This window comes from Paramormyrops kingsleyae, chromosome 19 (assembly GCF_048594095.1).
Source record: "Paramormyrops kingsleyae isolate MSU_618 chromosome 19, PKINGS_0.4, whole genome shotgun sequence".
Lineage (NCBI taxonomy): Eukaryota > Metazoa > Chordata > Actinopteri > Osteoglossiformes > Mormyridae > Paramormyrops > Paramormyrops kingsleyae.
In genome coordinates, this window is record NC_132815.1 from 15,628,314 (window position 1) to 15,651,398 (window position 23,085).

A 23,085-nucleotide genomic window follows, 5' to 3' on the forward strand; every position below is an offset into this window, starting at 1 on the left:
GAGCTGTGTCCTTGTCACTGTAATTATTCAGGTTTCTGCTTGTCTACTCTTTTTGGCAGCTGTATGTGCCTAGGTGGGTTAGGACACAGTGTACTGCTGAAGAGCCCAACCTCAGTGTTCATACTGTCAGTAGTACAGACTCAGTGACACCTCAGTGTTCATACTGTCAGTAGTACAGACTCAGTGACACCTCAGTGTTCATACTGTCAGTAGTACAGACTCAGTGACACCTCAGTGTTCATACTGTCAGTAGTTCAGACTCAGTGACACCTCAGTGTTCATACTGTCAGTAGTACAGACTCAGTGACACCTCAGTGTTCATACTGTCAGTAGTACAGACTCAGTGACACCTCAGTGTTCATATTGTCAGTAGTACAGACTCAGTGACACCTCAGTGTTCATACTGTCAGTAGTTCAGACTCAGTGACACCTCAGTGTTCATCCTGTCAGTAGTACAGACTCAGTGACACCTCAGTGTTCATACTGTCAGTAGTACAGACTCAGTGACACCTCAGTGTTCATACTGTCAGTAGTACAGACTCAGTGACTCCTCAGTGTTCATACTGTCAGTAGTACAGATCAGCTACAGTTCTGGCTTTGTGATTTTAAGGTACCGTATATTTTCAGGTCACTTAAGTGTAGTGTTTCTGTGGTGTATCTGTGCATGCTCCTTACCTTAAGTGTAGTAGCAGTGTATCACACAAGAATGTATGTTTGAGACGCCAAATGTCTAATCTCCTTTAGACAAGTCAGATGTGATACTGTTACGTGATTTTGCTTTCGAAAAAGGCATTGAAGTCATTACAGTGTTACAGGGAGTTTATAAAGTTAGGATTTCCCCTTTTTTGCTTCAAAGCTGTGTGAAACTATCTCCCTTAGTGGGGCAGGTCAGCTTTGATCCCGACTAAAAAGGCTCACGCAGGAGTCACAAGACAGAGCCACTGTGCTCAGGCACTGGGATGCCGTTATTCTGGTCCCTTTGCGCGATGTGAATTCAGTTCACACCAACTTAATGAAAAATAAAAGTGACTATTGAAAATGGTTATGACATGAGGCAGATTATGAAGAGCTATTCAGAAGTGGACAGCAGAACTGATTCAGGGCAGAACATCAGAAAAGGTCTCCACTGGTACATATGCAAAGCCCTTCAACCCCACTTTGTTGATGGTGTAACTGCGATAAATCCAAATTGTTCTCGCTTGAAAAAAGGTGTTAATAACGTTATTGCGTAATGTTTCCTGCAGTCTTATGAGTCACGAGGTAAAAAAAAAAACCTTTGAAAGGCTTTACTTTCCCTATCAGAGTAAATGATCTTTGACCTCATCTACCACAGTGGGGATACCATTAGCCCAGGGCTGTCGAGCATGATGTAAGTGGCTGTTTGAGGTGCTAAGCGGGCGTCCGACAGCTGCCTCACTGAATCGCTCATCTCGGAGCCAGTGCGGGCGAAACGGCGCTTAATGAAAGGGCATCTCCATCATTTCAGCAACAGTATGCGCCCACAGAAAAGAGCTCGAACAGATTTTAAGAGAATTGACGTTGTTAAGTGAACTAAGCAGAGTATTCCTCAGGTGTTAGCTTATGTGAGCTAACGCTAGCGTAACAATGCTGCTTCACGTGGAAAGAGCGAACGTACAGCATGTACACTGAACACAAACAAACATCGTTTGCATTGTACGACTGCTTGGCTTTCTTCACGAATCGGCATTGTTGGCTGACAATAGCAGCAAAATCATCCTGTTTACATTGAATTGTCTGTCCCGATGGGGGGGCTGCACTGGAACATGACATAGGATGACATGGCCCAGTCTGGAAGCCCCGGGGATCAAAGGAGTTCGGGGGTGTTACCGACGGCACACAATGGCAGGATCTCATGCCGCTGGCATGGACTGTGACACACCTGCTTCCATCGGAATGAAAGAGGTGAGTGCAGCTCTGCTGGGGGGGACATGGAGGACGTACGGTGATGCATGAACCCAAACAGAATTGGGGGGGGGGGGTGGGCTACAAAGGTCAAAGGTCAATGGGATGTGCGATACTGAAGTGAAGTTTAACAAAGAAAGTTAAATACTGGGTCACGTAACTTAAAGTTTAACTAAGAGCAGAAAACTTTTTAATTCTTGTCTCAGTCAGCTACACCTGGTATATAAATACTGCAAGGAATCTGACTCAGCCAGATGTGATGAGAATCCAGTGAATTATGTCAATTTACAACCAGCTTCTGCAGTTTGGGTCTCGCTCTTATCTGCAGAAGTCATCTGAGAGGATGCTGGGCCCTCCCATTGTTTGCAGGTAGCTGAAACGTTTCGCATTTCCAAACTGTTCACATTTATCACGTGGAGATTTTCCCTGCTACGGGTAAGTGTTTAAAGGTCACATCGGCAGCTCGGCCAGTCTTTCAGTGGTGGGATCACCGTGTTTGTTGTCTCAGAGTAAATCACTTTAAAAAATAAAAAAAGGTGCTGTGTGTACTGTCCTCGGAGCAGTCCTACAGACCTTCTGCTAGGTGTCAAAGCCACAGTCCTCGGTCACTCTTGGCCCAGCGCAGCGTGACACAGTGACAGTGACACGCCACAAGCAGCCAAACGCACCTCCTGAAACGGTCACATTAAGTTACTTTTATGCTTCACACATCCCTCCCATGGCTTTTTGGGTTTTGCTACTTTGAGAGTTTCTACATCAATACGTGTTTTTTTTTTGTAGATTCATGATTCATGTCAATGACTGTAGCTGATGTGGGGAAACAGGACGGGGAGGTTCTGCTGCAAGGATCTGTGACGACAGCACGTGTGATGCTGCGACTGGGGCAGGAGCATCTGCAAAGGATGTGTGCAAAAAGCAGCCGACACTGGTCTGCGTGAAGTGAAAGGAATGACTGACTGCCACAGAACGTCACGAGGTGCAAACGGCACCAGTTATGCGAACAGTGACGACACGAGTCAGGTGGCTATTACGACAGAAACAAGGGAGGGGGTAGAACTGGCACTGGGGGGGCTGTTCATCACCACACTAGAGATGAGTTAGCATGGTCGAATATTCAAAATCATTTATAAAATTGAAAAATTAAACTAGAAATTTTCAATATTACTTCACCACAATATAATCTGTTGTGATTTATCCATTCTTTAATAAGTCTGCATATTATTCATTTTGAAGTTTATCTCTGCTGTTGTTGTGAGCTCTGCATGGGCCTTCGGAGCTAATCACGATCATTTTTATCCCTGCTCACTCGTAGTGTGGCACATTTTGTGAGAAATATTACAAAAAATGAGTGAGGCATACAAGGACGGATCGGCAGAAGACATTCACCTTTCATTTATGGAAATATTTTGGATTATTGACCAAAAGCAAAGCACTGGGCCGGAACTGCTTTGTCCCTATTGGATAGTTTGATTATGCTGTTGCTGTTAATTTCATATACATTTAGGATGTTATGGCCATTTCTTAATGTTCTTGAAATGTGTTCTTAATATAATTTTAAATATGAGCAAATTGTCAGTGTATCAGTAGAGACTTGTCTGTAAATGTACCAGAACGTGAACTACTGACTTGGATTTCCCAGTGTTTTGCTTATAACTCTTGTGCAATATTAATTTCAATGATATCAAATCCATCTAACCATTTCCTGTGTTAAATTTTTCCAATATCATTCAGCCCTAGTTTCAAGGCTACTTTTAATGTTGTAAGTTACCCTTTCGGAACGAGTGATGTCACAATCTGTATGGAAATAAAGTAATGAAACAGTCTATCAGCCAGAGAAGAATCGTTAGGAAATGGGATTTTTGGTATAACTGTCCAAGGCAGAGGCATTTAAACTGTATTGTATGCTACCGCACTTGAGTCATCTCTTTAGTTTAATTTGAGTTTCAATGGTACTTTTTAATGTTATATGTAATATCATTTTGTATGGAAAGAAATATCTTGATCAATACTTCATACACGTGTGTGTGGTGGGGTTAACTGAATATTATTGGAATAACGCCCAGTCGACTAGTAATTCCGCTCGAAATTTCCATCCCTACACCATACAGACATCAACGGCACATCAACAGCCATGTTTAATGCTCAAAGACCGCTTTACACAAACGTCTAGAAACGATCAGCCGGTGAGGTACATTTAAAATTCAAAATGACACAAATTAAATTTTACAAGTACAGAGCTGCTATCGGGGCGTCACAGACAAAGCATAAAACTACGTATCTCTACGGGAGAACATCTTACAGCACACGCACCCGGAACAGCCCCTCCTACAATGCATACATTTCATTTGTGTGAAAATCTGAAACGCATCCGTGAATCACTCTCAAAATAAAACGTCCTTTCGTAAATGAGGGAGAATCTCAGGGAAATTATGCGACGGCCAGTGAAGATGGCCGAACACACGGGAACACTAAAGCGGACTAAAACACCTAAGCACAAACACCCCCCGCCGACGACACAAGAGGGGAGCTTTTCTGACCCTTAGTTACTTGGACGGGAAATGTTGGAGGCGCGTTCAGTGGTTGCGCCCCTTAGCACCTCAGAAGGAGCTGCGTTCACATGACGCACTGCAGCCCGCTCATGCGACGTAGTAATAAAATACACGACCCTTAACTGGGGATTTCATGAACTCACATCCAGTTCCTCTCGGGGTAATTACAGGACTGTCCACCCAAAAGTGACATTTGTCCTCCAGCCGGCAATGGTGAAAGTCTGACTTCTCTTCCATCCACTTCTTTGCCGTCACTCGGTGACGGACTTTATTTGTGGCGCGTAAATCATACGCAAGGTGTCCCATCTTCAAATGAGGGTTAATTGAACTTGCCACTTCACTACTTTGTGAAAAACATAGCTGACCATCCACAGCTATCTGAAGTAGCTCGTGTTAAAGGCAAGGTGAACGAGACAAGATCTACTGAGGGTTAGTGAACAGGTTCCAAGGCATGAAGACGAATAAGCACAGTGCTTAGGAGATCATTTCTCATATTTAACATCACAGGTGAGACTTTTATTGTAAAGTCCAGTCCTGACAGCCGGCCCAGCTCTGTGATATAGGAGCTAGATTTTAAAAGTGTCTATGTATACAGACAAGAATAACTTAAATACATAAATTACACATCATAAAATAAATTTCCCATTGGGGGGCGATGACTTGAAGGAGGTCCGGGAACAAAAACCACTTTATGCTGAAACCTGCAGATTACAAGATGTGTAATGTTGGTGTGTTGAGAAGCTTTGGCAGAGATATGGCGATATTCCACAACAGTGGAAAGGAACGCGGAGACCGGCTCTCATCACGGCTGGGTGGAACCTGACCGATTGCGGATTTCCATCCTGCCGGGAGGGAGGACGAGAGCTCCACCCATAAGAGGTCTGTCTATCGGGGGCCTGGAGGTCTGAGACCTAGGGAGGCGATGACCTGATGTGGATCTCAAGACCATTACCATCCTCCTCACAGCGATGACTCGACCTCCCTAGAGAAGACAGCTTCTGCCTCTTGCCTGGCCACCACCTGAATGGAGGAGACAGAGGGGGGTTGGTCCTGGTTGCAGCTCTCCTGAGCCTCGCTGATGACCTCCAGGACCGGGGGCTTGTTCTCAGGTCTCTTCTCGACGCCGACCTTGTCCGCCGCCCCGCAGCACAGCTTGGGCGCACACTGTGTGAGGCAGGAAAGCTCGCAAAGGGAGGTACGGGACTCGGAGTTGACGGTGACGAACTCAGGCTGTATGGTTGTGGCGTGGATGCCCTCATTATGGAAAAAGTCCTTCAGGCGCTTGGCCACCTCCATGTACGACGCCGGGTCGTGACACTTTATGTGCGCCGTGGCGATGATGCGGCTGCCGGCCAGCTGCCAGATGTGGAGCTCATGGACGGCCAGCACACCATCGAGCTGCTGGAGCCGTTCGCTCAGCTGGTGCATGTCGATCTGCTTGGGCACCGTCTGCAGCAGGATGAGGGCCGACTCCTTCAGCAGTGGGTACGTGGTATACAGCAGGATGCCCACCATGATGATGCAGAGCGTTGGGTCCAGATAGAGAACCCAACACGGCCCCGCCGAGGCCACGGTGCCTGTCGAGTTGCCCGACAGGTCCACCAGCGTGTGGTTGATGTGCTGATGGTCTGTGCAGTGGCTGCTGGTGCAGGGGTTGATGCACGGCTCCCCCTTGGGACAGGGCTTCCACACGAAGGTGAAGATGAGCGCGTTGACCACCACGATGACGGAGCCCAGAGCGTCGCCCAACACATGCAGGAAGACGCCGCGCATGTTCAGCTGCGATGCCGAGTCTTGGCTTTGCTCCAGCTCGTCATAGGGGGTCCCGCCATTTATCTGCACGTCTGGGCTATCTGCTCGGTGCACTTCTGAGGAGGACAGAGATGGGAGTCAGTGCTGGGGGGGGGGGGGGGACACACACTAGCCTAGCCTTGGTCAGGACTGTGACGCGGATAAGGATGGGTTAAGCTACACTGGGACAAGACAAGAAAAATTAATAAACCGTTTCCCAGTGTTTAAAGTTTAAAGGCAAGACAGTTATACAGTTATGACTGTGGGACCCCGTGAATATCCAGAATGTCCCACTGGGATCAATAAAGTCCATCTTAATCTTAATATACAAGCCCAAGCAGTGGCGTTTTATTAAGAGTCTCTGCAGAATAGTATAGTATCATACTACAGTACGACAGACATTCAGAAAGTAAAATGTCAGCCTTTATTCAAAAATACCATGTGATGATATATATCACATCTGTCTATGATTCATAATATCAAACCTTCACATGCAGGACAGGACAGTCTAGGGGCTGGAGGCAGGGCACAATCCTGCAAACGGACCTTTTCTTGTCTATTTGGTTAGAATTAAACTAAATAAAAGAAAGATAAAAAGACAGAATCTGCCTCAAAAGAAAATCAGACCAATGGAAGACAGACTGGGAAAGAACGGGGAAATCAGAAGCAGACCAGGGGCAGAGACTCACAAACACACCGGGTCCTACAGAAGGAAGCACTGAAGAGCTTCAGAGTCGCAGACCGGGGACCAATTCGAGGCTGCAGCCATGACAGGGGGAACTTGCAGTGACCATCCAGACACTAGACCTCCTCCAAACTGGCTTACTCATGCATGCCCTCTTCCTTTTTTGGGGGAACCTGACACCCCATTTACTGAGGTTCTGGCCGAAACACACAAGACCTCATGTAACAGAGGGGTTTCCATGGATACAGAGGGATCAGTGCTAAGGATCAGTGCTTAATGAAGAGCTAGTGAGAAAAGCTGATCACACCATACGGACATGTTAGGATGCTAAAGACAGCAGCACAGAGGTGATGCTCAGGACAGCACACACACATATTTGGGGACTCTGAGTGACAGCAAAGTGACACCCCTAGTCAAACAACATTGGAGTCTCTTGCTTGGGAGATGGGAGAACAGAATACCGATAAGAGCATTGTAATGGTCGCTGAAAGTCAGTCCAAAAACCAGGTAACCGCTTCATGGGTAAACGGCCTACTTAGAAGCAACTATGCAGAGATAAGAGCAGCTTATCAATGGGAGGAAAGATCTAGAGCATTCATTCTAACCAGAGGACTCACAAAAGACCCAGAGCCCGCCTCCATTAAGACTCCCTGAGACCCTAACCCCAGCTCGCTTGACTCATAGCCAGGGGGTGGCCTCTGATGCCGGCTGCATCACCCACCCTGCAGGGGTAACTTCCTCCAAAATCACACAAGTCTGAACAGGAATCTCAACTGCAGCCACCTCCACCCGTATGTAACGGGTACTGCATGGATCAGACCAGGAAACTCTCAGACTTACACATTATTGCACACGGTGACTAACCGCGAAAAAAATCTCATTAAAATAAAATGGCATCACCAATAGGTGAGACCGGACCGGCAGCCGGTATGGGGCGGCGTACAGTAGACCCGGACTCATTCGACTCCCCAGCTGACCGCCGGACCTCCCGTGGTGGGAGATGCCTATGAATAACCGCGGTGGACCGAACCGGACCTCTAGTGGCCCATTTATTCAGCAAGCCGGGGCTTGACACGTTGGAAGGGGGCGAAGAACGAACCGGACCGAGACTCACCGGCTCTGTCGGCGTTGACCCCGTTCGGGCTGCCGCAGGTCCCAACGAGATTGGTCTCCTCGCCCGACGCCCCGCCGGGCCGGTCCGCCTTGCAGCCTTTGGCCCTCTTGCCTTTCCTGCCGCCGTGGGAGTGCCCCCCGTGCGAGTGGCCGTGCCCGCCACCCCCCGAGTGGCCGTGGAACATACAGAGCCCGAGCAAGTTAACCAGGAGGCCGGCGGCGCCCACACCGATGACGATCTGCGGGGACTCGATCTCATGCGGCTCAGTAAAGCGCTCCACGGCCTCCAGGATGATGGTGAAGCAGAGCGCCGTGAGGAAGACGGCGTTGACCAGCGCGCCCATCACCTCGGCGCGGATCCAGCCGAACGTGTTCTTGCTGGTGGCCTGCGTCCGGCTGGCGAAGCGCACGGCCACCAGCGCCACCAGCAGCGCGATCACGTCCGACAGCATGTGGAAGGAGTCGGAAAGCATGGCCAGCGACGACGTGAGCCGGCTCACCACCACCTCGGCCACGAAGAAGCCGGCGGTCAGCCCCAGCATGCACATCAGTCGGACGCGGTTCGGCTCGCAGTCCATCTTCACCAGCCTGTTCTCCGAATAGAGCCGAAAGACGCCGGGAGACGTGGGTTCGTACAGTAGGGATACGGCTACACAAGCTTCCCGTCGACGGTTCGTCGCTCCTCGACCTGAGTCTCTCAATACACGCTGCTTGATCCCCAAAACCGGCTCCGCGATCCTTCGATCTCAGCACTCAAGCTTCCTTTGTTAACACACTGTCATCATTTCACTCCTTTGCAAGGGGCAGTGCGTCTCTAGTAAAATACGGGGTCGTGGTGCGGAAGCTGGGGCGCCGGGCGAAAGCGGGGGCACGGCCAGACGCTACGGCCGTTCGCTGCTTTGCAGACGGGTTCAAACTTTGCACCCGGACCGCCGGCAAAGTTTTCACACGGAACAGGGGGACTCGCGACGGCCACGCCCCCGGCACTCCACGATTGGCGGCTAGCGGCCTGCACCATTTAGCTGGGTTGTAGGGGGAGAGCACAGTTTCCAAGAAGCGGTGTGATTAGCAAGGAGAGCTGCTTCCATACACGGGTGGTCCATACACGCTGTTGCTGAATTTTCGTGACGCATAACGTTACACGTCCCTGGATCAGATTGGTAAGTCGGACCATCAATCACAGCAATTACCCCGCCTACTCCCCCTGTTTCTCGGTGCAAAATGCCAAGGCAACGCGGTGGATGCGTGTGTAGATCAGTGGAAATTAAATAACAGTAATTGTAAATGCATCTTAAGTTTATGATATACCTTCATGAATCAGAATTAGGTTGGGTTAATCATAGAAACTGTATGCCGAGGTAAGATGAACAAAGGCAATAGACTGTGAACCGTTGACTGGTATTAAGGAAGAACAAAACACACACACACACACACACTATATTTTAAGTGCTGGTGTTTAACACAACATCCGGTATCAGTACCAGGCAACATTCATAATGCCCGACGATTTAAAACAAGGCTACGTCGTTACTTTTCAAAATATGGTTTTTGCTATTGGAAGTTAATAGAAATGTAACAAGCAGTCTTTATGTTTTTATAGTACAGTATATAACGTTACATTTAAGTTAGTGCTTAAGAGTGGTCTGGAGCTGATATGGGACGGAATTTTGGAAAATTCCACTGAGGCCCGGCTGAAATCTGAGAGCTGAGCACGTCCCTAAGCGGGATGTGGGGCGCGGTGTGCAGACAGTCTGGGCCCCAGCAGGCTTTTCACTCGGCCCCGAACCGTGTGGAAAGTCTTGGTCAGCTTCTGCTTCGGGAAAAATCATTGTGTAAAAACCCACAAATTCTCCACTTTCGCTATAACAATTATTATTATTGATTGGTCGAATAAATTTGAACTCACAATTAAGCTGCTACAAAGTCTTAAGAATACATAAATAAATTGAAATTATTTTAGTGTCACCCTAAGCATATCGTGTAGTTCAGGGGTCTCCAACTAGCTTCTGATGAGCCACAATTGTTCATTGTATTTACCTGAGAACAGTTGTGGCTCATCCGAAGCCAGGTGGGATAGAAAACCTACTGGACAGCAGCTCTCCAGGACCGTAGCTGGAGAGCCCTGGTGTGGTTCATACACTGAATGAAGCTTATATTCTTCTCTCATCAACACGACCGCTTATATTCTCCTGATCTGATCTTTAAACGAGTGGTAAGTTCTAATTACGTGTGTAATGAAATTCAAATGTATTATAAAAATATGGAAGAGCATAAACGGGTTACCATCCTGATCAGTGTTTAACAGATTGGGCTGTTTATAGGGGCAGTTTGGTACCCCCTCGTGGACATCTGTACGTTATGCTCCGCATAGACAAGCGTGAGAAAACGATTTTGAAAATAGCACAAAAGGCAGACGGAGGACTACCGGTACATCGGTGTTGGTGCTCAGTGATTCAGGCCGTATTTTAATTTGAGATTTTTGTAAAATAAACCTGTGAAATTAAAGGCTGGTTTCATTACTCAGTCATAAAATCCTCTAAAACTTCTATTTGAAGTATCATTGAATCAGGAGCCACCGCCCCCCCTCTCGTGCAATAGTCTGATAATAAACTGATTTCCCCTCCATTGTTGGGTTAAGTCACTGGGGACAATGTGTACAGCCCAATATTTAATTTGCCTTCATTCATCCCCCCAATAAACAGACCTCTGCATTTAAATCTCTGCATCTTCCGTACCTAGATGCAATTCTGGGCCCCCAGCCAAAATGTCACCTTGCCCTCCTGCCCAGTCTTGTGTATTTGAGGTCAAATGCTGGGCCCCCAGATTGTGCCAGGGTAACCACATGCCCGCCGATGCCCCTGTCCACCCAAAAGCATGCAGACAGACATCTCAAAACATCAGTGTGTGACTAAGATTACCCTAAGGCCAATTAGCATATCAAAAGAAAAAAAAAATTGTAATTTATCGATTATATTTATGCTTAGTAAATGACACTAAATTTGACACCACTTCAGATATTCTAAAACTCAAAGCTTCATTTAATCATATAAATCAATTTGTTGGTACAGCTCCAATAGCTATCAATAAACAAATAAAGGAAACTATGACAGAATGTAACAAACATATAAAATGCCTATATACGGACTATTCTATAAAATTAAAAACACCCAGACACATGTAAAGAATCTAGTGAATATCTACATATGCAGTGTCAAATCAGAATGAAATATAGGGGTTTTCATAGCTGCCAGTAACGATCCACCCGCAACAGCAACACTGCACCTTGACACTTCCCACTTCGGATTCAAAAATAATTTCTAACATGCTGTGTATGCAGAAGAGGACTCTGTTGTCTGTGTTTAGGATCATTATCATGTAAATTGCCTGGATTATTTCTGGAAAGTTTTTGTTTTTTTTAAATCAAAACTTCAGTGGAATCTGTATATTGACCATATTACTGTCAAATACGGTTTTTCAACCAATCACATTCAGCCCCCTTTGCAACACACCAGGAAAATAAACACACACTCAACACTGCATGACAGACAAAGACCAGCAGTTCACAGAAAGCATTGTTTGTGCCGATTTTGGCCACACACACACACTTTTATATGTTACAATGAGGTGTATGGCGCCACCCAGTGGTCATCGGATGCCCAGCAGCTGCCTGCTCTTCAGATGGTACTGTCTCTCCACCTCACACAGGACCTGCGCCCGCAGCCCAGCTGCCTGCAACCGCTGCTTCAACTCTCGGCCTTCGTTTTTCAGTGGTCTCCTGTTCTCCTTGCTGTCCCCAGCAAAGTGGACCTTTTTCTTCCCTGGGAAGAGTCCCTCCTCGTCATCTGCAACCAACACAAGGTGGATGGGTCACCTCAGCAGGGGTTGGGAGGTGGATCTTTCACCCTCACAAGCTTTGTGGACCATTTATGGAGCAGATCAAACTATAGGACCCTGCCTGGCTTAAAACCTACATGACACTTCTGCCCTACAGATTAGGGTGGGGGATGCATGCCCCCCCCAACAACAACAGTCTGTCATACAACAGTCACAATGAGTCTTTGTAGGTCCAAATGTCCAAATTCAAGTTTATGTAGTTTGGTTTAATTTAATAAGTAAAAACAAAATGCACAGTACTCTATGAAATTAAATCACTCAATCACTCATTACAGGATCACAGCGATGTGTTTCCATCTCAATAAATAAAATTCACATTTTATTTTACAGAACAGATCAGAGTTCATAAAAAAGCATAAGAATTAAGAGCGAAGTCTAGTTTCCGACGCGCAGTGGATCCAGTGGTGGAGGATCGGGCCCCGTACCTGTCCCACTGGAACACGGAGCCGGGGGTGTCCTCCGCCCCTGTCTAGCCAGGGTCAGCTTCCGCATCAGAGTCTCAGCCCTTTTGGGGAGGGGATGGGATGGGATGGGGGGGGGGGTAAAGATTTAGCCGCCACGCTTGCAGGTAAGATGACCTGAGTCAGTGGGAGGGGGCTGGAGGGCTCGGGTTGCGTGACTCAGCAGTAACGCCACAGATCAACAGCCCAGCTGCAGCACAAACTCTCTGCAGGGGAAAATAATCTGACAACTGATGTGGGGCTGAAGCATACTGTGGGGGGGGGGGGCAAAAATGAATCATTAATAGATCTCTACCTTTTAAGATTCTCCTCTGATATTCTCTCCCGAATGCAAAGCTCCTGTTCTCTTCCTTTAGAAAACATAGTTAGTTCTCATCATAACAGCATCATAATGTCACCACCTCAGTAAGCGTGAACAAACACAGCAAATAAACATGCACAATGACAAAACAGACAGACACCTCATGTAGTGCCAGTTGAAGCCCCCCCCCCCCAGCTGGCCCACTCACGCTCCAGCCGCTCCTCACGCTCCTTCAGGGCACGCTCCCTCTCCTGCAACTGCTGCTCCTTCAGCCGTAGCTCGGCCAGCCATGGCTCCTGGGCCTTGGCTCGGGTGCCGTCGCCTGACCTACGTCTCTCCCTGTCCTGCTCCCTCCTGCTTTCCTCCGCCACCACGTCCGTGATCAGCTCACTCTGGAGGATGCACTCCACGGACGGTCTCAGGTAGTCCTAGCCGGGGAACCGAGCCAAAGGCCGGCAAGCATGACCAACTGGAGACGTAGCCAGTGTACCCACACGCATACCAGTGACGGAGATAAGCCAGGTGGTTCGCAAGATATCTGGAGCTCTACCTGAATCATACACCAGGTAAGAGTATGATTAAATGAACAGCATCACCTAAGTTTTCTTATATGCGAGTTTGTGCTCTGTCCTGTAAATAAAGGCTGGTTTGTAATTTCTGAGGCGCTGCTTAAATTAAAATAATAATAAAAAAAAAAAAACCCACCACAGACAAACACACCTGAAGTTTCAAAAACTAAATAGCTAGTGAGCAGAATCAGAAGATCATAGTTTGCCATCTGGTTAGGAGAACATGCAGCTTCAGCGACTCCTACAGAAGGAAAACGTCTAATATTTAGTGCAATAACTATTTGTTGCCCTACACGTGTGTTTTAAGTCTTGGTAAAGACTGCTGCTCTCTGCACAGCCCACCAAACGAATAAATGCCTCCATTTGTGTCGCCGTCTCCCCCAAGCTGCTCGTCGAACCTTTAAATGCAGCATCCTGGACAGCAGGCTGTTGAGCTCCTCCGAGTACCGATAGGGAATCCTCCGAAACTTGCCCTCTCGGATCTTCTCCGCCAGCTCTGCCTGGTTGTGTGCCGTGAACGGCGGCCTGCGCAGAGAGGGGGCATCACCACCTGGCCCTGCGTGCCACAGGTTGGGCACCGGGGGTTGCGCCCTCTGCTGGATACTTACGACAGGGCGCACAGCTCGTACAGCAAGCAGCCCAGGGACCATATGTCGGACTTCTCATTATAGGACAGCCGATTCATTTGTTCCTGCGGTACAGCACGGTAAACCATGTGGTCAGCAAAGCAGTTTTTAAAGTTTCAGATAAATGCAGTTTCATTTCATTAAATGCATGTATGTTTTGAAATGAATATTTGGCTTGACAAGGAACAATTCTGGTGTGATGCAGGGCCCATCCTTCCACAAAAAAAAAGGGCAGGAGAGCAGACCCTACCGGGGACATGTAGTAGGGAGTTCCCACAAAGGTCCTGGCGAAGCTTGTGTCATGGTTCAGGATCCTGGCCAGGCCGAAGTCCCCGAGCTTCACGTTCTGCTGCGCGTCTAGGAATATGTTGGCGGGTTTGAGGTCACGGTGCAGCACTGTCTGTGCCCCGTTACGCCTCCGGTGGCACTCTTTCAGTGCCAGGGCGAGCTGTGCCAACACACGCAGGATAAACTCCTCATCCAGGTATCGCCTGACACGGAAACACGAAGCGTTTAGCCACTCGGGTCCATTTACTCTTTGGGTTACTTGGGTTAAACTACAGCCTCCTGGGACTCAAACCAGCAACCTCAAGATCAGAAGCCTGTGTCTTTAACCACTGCAATACTAGCTGAAACCAAATGCTAATTTTTTGCCCAAGTTCAAGCACAGTGTTGGGAATGTTGCTCACAAAAGTAATCAATTACAGATAGAAGTGCAAAGTTCAGGCCCAGAAGGTACAAATCAAGACCAAGGTTTTGTTTCAACCAACCAGTTGAGTATAAAGAGTCACAGAGTACTCAACTGCTTGGTTGAAACAAAACCTTGGTCTGGATTTGTACCTTCTGGGCCTGAACTTTCCACTTCTGTCTGTAACTGATTACTTTTGTGAGCAACATTCCCAACACTGTTCAATCACACTATCAGGTAGTATGCGCTCTTCACATTAACAGTTTCCATGACGGAGAACCCTCTACAGGCCGCCCACACACCCACCTTTCCTTGAGGCACCTGGAGATGAGCCCAGAGAGGTCGCCGCCCTCGCAGTACTCCATGACGATGTACAGCGTGGTGTTGGTGCGGTCGATTATGCGGTCGTGGTACCGCACAATGTTGGGGTGCCTCAGCTCCCGCAGCAGGTTCACCTCAGACACCAGCATCTGCTTCTCCGCCTCTGCCATGGTGCCGTAGTCCAGCTCCTTCCACACCAGCATCTGGCAGAGCCAAGTGTGTGCGACATTAGGTGGTCATCTACCAGACCACAGCTGGTGGGGACTAACAGCACCACAGACTGGGTCTAAGGTGTACCACAGTGAGGCTCAGGACTCACACGCAATAGGATCCATGGATGCAGATATAATTCATTCTGCCATTTGCACCTCTTAATTTTGCAGGTGTTTCTACAATCTACATTAATCATCTTTGTGCATAATGTATATTCTGTTCTGCTGGCTGGAGTGCTGCCAAACAACATTTCATTGTTCTGTGCATAGACAATAAAAACCTTTATCATAAATCCCAACCAAACATTCTATATGCAGTTTCACAATTAAACCACCTGACTCAGCCCAACCAGAGGCCAAGTTAAAGGCTCTAGTATCTCAAGATCAAAGGCCTGCATTACGAAGGAGGATTTCTTGCCTAGTCGGATAACTTGTCAGATGTATGGTACCAAAGTTTAAATGGACTTTAAACGTTCGCATTTAACTCAGAAAACCTTAAACACGGGCAAGCAAGAAATCCAGCTTCGTAATATAGGCCCCAGGTGAGTAAATTTGTAAGACGTCCGCGCATCAAAAAGTTCGGGTATCACGTTTTTATTACAACAAACTAGCTGCAATAGGTCGACATCGGTGACTGTTACTTCAAACCATGACCGATCTTTGGGCAAAACTTAACGGATTTTATCCTGAATTTCAAATGGACACAAAGGGAGAGTTTACTGGGCTCCTGACCCCGTTAAGCCATTTTAATATACGATGTTTATTCTCAGGGCACAGAAGAAAAAGAAAATTATGCAGGCAAATGCGATTCTGGGACATGACACTTAACGGGATGGAATGTCGTGGTACCATTAAGAGCATAACTGGTTAGTCATTGTTAACAAGCTTAATTAATACTGGTCAATCAGTCAGCCAGCGCAGGTAAAGGATGCCCAGCTCTAGTCTAGCCCTCACCTTTCCGTCAGATTTCCTCCGTATTTTCTGACATTTCCCGTAGGAGCCAGAGCCGATCGTGTACAAAACCTCGTAATCCTCTACACGAGACGGCATTTCGGGTCGGGCCTGGCCGGTATCGGAACCAAGCAGCGCTCGTGTCAGTAACTAAACTCCAGATCAGCGCGTCTGCTTGGTTAAATAAAACGGCGTGTGGATCACCCCGGAACTAGGGACGCCGAAGATTTAAACTGGTGCCTTAAAAACACTGTCTGATTGGATGCCCGAGTACGATCCGAGCGTTGTCATTGGTCCAGGATGAATGCAAACTATAAGTTGCCAAGCGCTCTACCCGCGTGAGAAAGGCGCGTAATTAAAGGGGAAACGGGCTCTCTCTTAAAGGGCTTCCAAATGATTTCTGTCGACAATTTTCTAAGTCCAGCAGAAACTAATCACCTTCCAGGGACCTTGATGTTCGTCTGCAGCCGTCTGTAAAAGCAACATTACTAGATGTCCGAATGTGCTTTGTTTGTAATTTGTTTGGTATCACTATGCTTTATGCATGTCTTGTGACAAAAAAACTGAATAGTTCAATAGTAACGCAAGAATAGTTAACGTACACATTACACGTGGAAAATCGTAATACCTGATAATTTCACATAACTAAATGCTTAAGTCAATTCCTTATCCACTTTATAATGTACGCAGATTTTACATATAATTGATGCTGTCGTGCAAATTCTGTGCCATTAAAACCTTAAAAGTTAACATTTTTAATTAAAACTGATACGTAATATTATACTGGATTTTACAGCGACATTTTAGAAGTAGCAGTTGAAGTCCATGTGGCGCCCTAGGCAAGCATTTCCCCCCAAATTTCACCTTGTACGGGGTGTAAACGCCCTCTCGGAAGATGATGTCCTGGGGAATTGCCCGTCTTGTCCTTGCCACAGCCACTGTATTTGGTTTTCGTATCGTATAAAAAATACAACTCCCATTAATGTTTTTAAACCTCACCACGAGATGGCAGTAAAAGCGTTTTATAAAGGGACATTCTGTTGCGCTCCGTGTCATCGGATCTTCTGGTGTCATTCCCGTTTTTTCAGTTAAGGTGACTTCGTCCTCAACTCCCGCATCTTAACTCTTACACTGTGCAGGTAAACAGTGTGTAAAAATAGCCCATCTCCATTTATGTTCAGTGTTATGCTAGTCTGAAACCTAAATCTCCAGGGCACGTCTTCACACCTTACACGTAGGAATTAAACACAATTTAACCAATACATAACATTTGTTTTAAAACATATGTAGCTTACCTTGAGATTAAAATCTGGAACACGAACAATAGAACCCACTGACTTGAAACTCATAAGTGTTAATTCAGTAAAGTCTGTTTAATGTAACACAGAGCCCGTTATGGATCTGGTGCTGTCATTGTAATAATTCTCTGAGCTGGTGCATAAATCACATGATCAGTCTGCCTGTTATGACGTAATGAGCATGCTACCTGCTTCATCCACCCTGACAGAACCTGATACAGGGGGCACCTGCTAGGTGAAGGTCAGGTGGATGGGGTCTATGCGTGAGCTCAGGGCACTGGAGCTTGCGTCATGCATGAATCACGCAGGTCTCCTGGTGCTGGATTCAATGAGCTGGAGCAGCAGGACAGAGTGCCCCACAGTACTCCGGGGGTTTATCCCGGGTGTCGGACGGACAACAGGCCTGGAGACCACGGTGACGCACCAAGCGTGACAGGTATGCTGGGAGGACAGCTATGGGGCTGGAGCAGATGGTATCTACACATCACAGCAGCCATGCCCCAGCACGGGGCTGTTTGGATCAGAAACAGGTGTAGAGTGGCGTCCAGCTTTCAAAATGCCTCACTGGTTAATTGGCATCTACAGGAAAGAATCACACATATCTAAATGCAAATTATAAAACAACGGGTTTTTCTTATTGGACTGTATTAACATTTTCAGATTACCGTTCAGCTTTCCCCATTTACAGTCTGTGTGGCATTTCTGGTGGATTGAAACTTACCCGTGGAAAAAATGGACAAGAATGATCCTCACATTCTGATTGGAGACATCGTTGTAGCTGAGGATGGCTCATCTGAACAAACAGTGGTTTTTTAATTAGCAGCGGAATTAAATCGCTTTGAGCACACTGCAGCCTCCTAGCATGTGTGAGATGAGCGTTCAGCTGTGGCTATTTCTGTCGCCCGGGCAGGTTGGCGTGGCCTTCACACACAGCGGGATGTTTCGGGGCCCGGCGGTTCAAAGGGGGCCCACCGCTGATCTCCAGCTCCAGCCCAAAGGAGTGTCGTGACTCTCTCCAGTGACACTTGCACCTGGCTTCCCCACTGAGGTCACTGTGAGGTTCCCTGCATGTGTTACGTCACTAATGAAGCGCCTGCTTAATGGGTCCTGGGTCTCCTGCCACATTCGTCTCTGTTTGGGAGGGGTCGTTTTTGACATGCATGTAGGGAGAACATGAATGGAGTAGGGAACCCCCCCCCCCCCCCCCCCGGCCTACCAGTAAACATCAGCAGGCACCACTTAGTGTCTCCAAAACTAATGGCCACTCAGAATCACTAAGCAACTAATCGCACTGTTCTTGAGTGCCTCTTATTTCCTTTGACCAACATGGAAAGACTATTTCATTCTGATGAAAGCAAACGTGTTGTGAGGGCTTGGATCTCCTCAGCAAAGTAAACAGATGATAGTGTCACAAAGCACAGTAAGTTGGATTCAATCAAGGAAATCCAAATGAAGGCAATGGAACGAGACAACTCCGGTATCATGTAAGAATTTTTATTGTATTGGCATTTTGTGAAACTGTTTGCTTACACTTCTGATAGTCACAATTAATACATTTTTAAAATTGTTGACTAATGAGTCTCCTCTTCGATTCAAAATTCAGACGTTTTCTCTTCCTTCAAAAAAGGAAAGACTAACGCGACAAACACATACAGTGACGCCACAGAAATAAACTGCATCAGAGATTTGTGGACATTTTTCCCCAGAATGTTTTTCCCAGAGGCTTGATCACGTGATCACAGTGGTTAAGGCTACTGTAACGCAGTATCCTTAGTCAAGGATATCGTCTTCAATCACCTTTCCGGTAGTAAAACCAACGTTCACAACTTGGACAGCTTTAAAGCTAAAAAGCACGAAACCCTGCAGTTTCCGCATTAGTGCATTACACTGAAACAGTACGACAGGAATTAAGAGACTTGGAGCAACTCAGAGTCACAATTAACTGCCGTCATAAGACACTGTGCCTCAGCAGTCCTCGAATGCAGAGAGCCCCTCACACCTGCGTCTGTATCAAAGCTCATTACCCTACACTCCTGCGTCAGACTTGGGTCTCATTCAACAAAACTTAATACACTACAGCCTCGAAACCATGATCACAACAGAAAATGTGACTTTTGATTCAAATTACAGCCTAGATATTACCACGTAATCACAAATCTTGACTTGCTCTACTGCTCTACTTTAGGATGACTAGATCATTAGTCTTAGCTAAACTTCACTTACGTTACAACAAGCACACCTATTGCTCTGTAGCCTCTATTTAGAGCCGATCACAACTGTAAGCACATAGTCAAGCGGGCCAGAAATCCCCCCTCCCAAGAGGTCCGATGAGTTTTCATACTAAAATTTATTTGTCGATCTCAACCAGATACCTTTCAGGGCCTGTTCATATTGTTCTTTATGATTAATATTAGATGACCTTCTCTGTTCAGAAATGCATCCCTTTCACAAGATCAATGGGATAAAAAAGGAATGTAAGAACCTGGAGAATGGACAGAGCAACACAAAACAGCACTTATGGGCAGGAGGCCAACCTTAAGCATGGATTTAGTTGATTCCAGTGGCAGTGTTTGAAGAAGGCCAAAGAACATCCACACGTTAAAAGGAAGGGGAATTCAATGAAGAATTTGCCGTTTCGGTGTAGAAATAGACACTTTGGCTCACACTGATAAACCAGGTACAAGACAATTCTGATGCTGGCCGTTTGGTCTTCTCAAGCAAACTAAACATTACGATGACCAGCATACTTTAAATTCCTCACTGTTCCAGTTATCTTAGCTCTTGACAGTCAGCGATGATCTTGTATTCACTGCATGTCAGAGGTCAAGCTGCAGCTGTTGGTCTCATGGGGACATTAAGCAGGCTTTGGGAGCATTCGCAGTGCCTCTTACTGAGAACAGGGGAGCCACCTCCATCCCCAACAGCACATTAAATCCACTGCATCCGCAAAACAGATTAACATTATTTCATCGTCAAGGGACACATACCATTAGAGCGCCTAGGACTGAACACTGTTAAAATACCCAGAAGCACTGGTGCCTGCTTTCTTAAAAGCAGTTACAGGCTTATAGGATACAGTGCATTTTGCCTTTCAGCCAAGCCTGGGGGGGGGGGAGGAGGGGGCGGTTAAAAGAGTTAAATTACATTTTTAATTATTGACTTTCTGAATTAGTGTCCAACACAGAACATTCATATTGCCCAGAGACAGAGTGGAAAAGCAAGAGAGGGCAGAATCTGGTAGATGGAAACACTAGCCTGAGATGGGAGAGACACACCTCTAATTTGGACCACCAAGCTTTCTGAACCCATCAGGTATGCTGATAAGCTAGCAGTTTAGAAGACATGACTTCTATTTAAATTGCTGAAGCAATTGGTAAATGACAGGATTCCTATTTCCGGTAAACTGCATTTTAAACTATCAGTCTATATGACTGTATTTACCAACAATCAATGACTAACATGACATTGTGGGACATGAACAGAAAAATTCTATTTTCACAGCTAGTGTTTTGTTCCAATCAGCATGTATAAGCTACAGGTATTTCATATGTATCACATGAACACCCACAGTTCTGCACCTGGTGAAAGCACCACACGTCTCATTCCCGCTGGGGCTGCAAACGGCCGGCCCACTGCCCCTCAGGCTGCGGATGTGCTGCTCCAGCCCGAAACTGCAACAGTGCAACATCTGACACATACGGCTGATTTTGTTTTTCCCCCTGACTAAAGAGTAATAACATTTCCATGTAGTGAAAATGCACTGTGCGTATGTCCATCGTGTGTTTGGCAGGGAGATGAAGGAAACAAGAATCCCAGAACAGCAACAGGTCTTCAACTAAACTGTCCATGGTATTTCAATCTAAAACAGGTGAGCAACACTGGACTTAAAAAGACAGGGTTCTAGTCACAACATTAGCTGTTCCCCTGCATATTTATGTACAAGACTGGACAAAGCATGACTCGGGGATAATTTCAAGTAATTTAAAACAAAGATGCCAGGAGCTGTCAAACACGCTTGCTGTTGCTCCAATTTTACCCAGAGTGACCCCAGCAGTGACAAGAAGGGGAGGAAAAACAGACCAAAGAAAGAGGAAATAAAAAGACGTCTCTCCCACACACACACACACCCACATGGGCAGGTTACGCTGCACATTTACAGTAACACCTAAAATTGTCTGCTATTTTCCAAAAATGAACACACCATTTTGGTAAAGAGTCCTTAAAATAAAGATTATCACTCCCAGACCTTTAAAATAAAGTTTTTCCCCATCTAAGCATATGGCTTAAATATTTTGCAGACAGCTCGGTGATCCCGGGGCATTGGCCGTGTGCACCCAGGCAGTTCCGTCAGTGTCCGCCAGCCTCCCGGTCAGAGCCCCGCCCGACCGGAGCCCCGCCCACCCGGAGCCCCGCCCACACGCCATCGGTCCGCCGTCATCAGCATGTGGGCCTTGCTCTGGCACACGAAGCAGCCGCTTCCATCTCCGTCCAGTCAGAATGGCAGTACCAGGCCGATATCCCAACTGCCCCACCAAGATGACCAGTGTAAACAAGGAAACAGGGACCCAAACCTGGGATACCGTCAATCAGAACGGAACCAAAATTTTCAGGAAACAGAAACGGCTTGAAGAGGAGTGGGACAGGGGAAAAGAAAAAGATCTGGGAAATCCGGAGATCTGAGGAATCCCTGGGTTGGGGGGGGGGGGGGGGGGGGCAGTACGGATCCATAGTGCAATCGAGGAGATGAGGCCAGGAAGAGGATCGCAGTGTTGCAGGCAGACCTCGTACACGGCAGCAGGGCCTGGAAAGTTCCAGCTCTTCTGGCTAAATGCGCCTTTGAGCTTTGTGTCAGAAGGGGCAAACACAGGTGTGTCCCAGAGATGGAAATGCTGCCCCCGCTGGGTTGAGAAGAGCGCGTACAGCTGGAAGGTCCCTCCCCTTCCAGGAGTTTGGTGACGGCCATGTCCTTCTCCTCATGAGTCCTGAGCCTATGATTATTTAGTTCGCGTTTGTGGTCACAGTTCTGCATTTTTCTGTGTGTGTGTGTATGTGTGTGTGTGTGTGTGTGTGTGTGTGTGTGTGTGTGTGTGTGTGTGTGTGTGTGTGTGTGTGTGTGTGTGCGTGTGTGTGTGTGTGCGTGTGTGAGAGTGAGTGAGGGTCCATGTTTTGGGGAAATATGTTCCGCATAGATGTACAGTTTTCAATGCTTTAACTTAGCAAATGTACATTCACACATCAAGAGAATGATCCCCGAGCCATGAAGCCATCGAGACCCAATCCTGTCCATCCAATCTCTCTTCCAGCTGCTAGCCAATCAGAAGAGCCAGCAGTAGAAGTTGCAAAGAAGACTGACCCACATGTAACCAGACAGAAAGGCGAGTGACTGTATGACAAGGAGCCACACGATGTCGAGCGTCATCTCCCTGGGGTTAGCCTGCTGTTGGCCTTTTGGTGGTGGGAAAGCACCTAGGGGAGAAAGGAAGAGACTGTCACTGGCAACTCACACACACACACACACATCATGGTATCATCCTGCTTTCTTGGATGAAACCCTTGGAAGAGCCCTACACATACATATTTATTATAGACTCCTGGTTTATGCAGACTAATAAGTTCAAGGAGATTGAAAAGTTGCTAAATCTGCTCGTCTCATCGCACCTCAGTGTGATATCATCACCTTTCCTGCAGGATTTAAACAGGCCC

The 23,085-nt window shown here is 47.0% G+C and overlaps 3 protein-coding genes and 1 long non-coding RNA gene across 5 annotated transcripts in view; 1 reads left to right on the forward strand and 3 right to left on the reverse strand.

Moving 5' to 3' along the window:
* Positions 1 to 4,040: 4,040 nt before the first annotated feature.
* On the reverse strand, positions 4,041 to 9,257 carry slc30a1a (solute carrier family 30 member 1a). Its single transcript, XM_023839415.2, has 2 exons — positions 8,063 to 9,257; positions 4,041 to 6,340 (listed from the first exon to the last, which is right to left on the reverse strand). The coding sequence occupies exons 1-2, from the start codon at positions 8,637 to 8,639 to the stop codon at positions 5,433 to 5,435; spliced, it is 1,485 nt and encodes a 494-aa protein (XP_023695183.1). The 5' UTR covers positions 8,640 to 9,257; the 3' UTR covers positions 4,041 to 5,432.
* A 1,821-nt stretch (positions 9,258 to 11,078) lies between these two features.
* On the reverse strand, positions 11,079 to 16,378 carry nek2 (NIMA-related kinase 2). The gene is made up of 9 exons (XM_023839418.2): positions 16,088 to 16,378; positions 14,907 to 15,124; positions 14,163 to 14,403; positions 13,895 to 13,977; positions 13,685 to 13,811; positions 12,926 to 13,145; positions 12,712 to 12,766; positions 12,381 to 12,460; positions 11,079 to 11,903 (listed from the first exon to the last, which is right to left on the reverse strand). Exons 1-9 carry the CDS (start codon positions 16,181 to 16,183, stop codon positions 11,707 to 11,709), a joined length of 1,317 nt encoding a protein of 438 aa, XP_023695186.1. The 5' UTR covers positions 16,184 to 16,378; the 3' UTR covers positions 11,079 to 11,706.
* LOC111858042 (uncharacterized) lies at positions 15,844 to 18,530 on the forward strand. The gene is made up of 3 exons (XR_002841497.2): positions 15,844 to 15,999; positions 17,592 to 17,818; positions 18,293 to 18,530. It is a non-coding gene; the product is annotated as an uncharacterized lncRNA (long non-coding RNA).
* A 330-nt stretch (positions 18,531 to 18,860) lies between these two features.
* Positions 18,861 to 23,085, reverse strand: part of lpgat1 (lysophosphatidylglycerol acyltransferase 1) — a 36,976-nt gene continuing 32,751 nt past the window's right edge. For both annotated transcript variants that reach the window (XM_023839377.2, XM_023839378.2), the window contains exon 9: positions 18,861 to 22,848. In XM_023839377.2, coding sequence (XP_023695145.1) covers positions 22,697 to 22,848 — 152 coding nt within the window. In that variant the 3' untranslated portion in view covers positions 18,861 to 22,696. The remainder of the gene's footprint in view (positions 22,849 to 23,085) is intronic.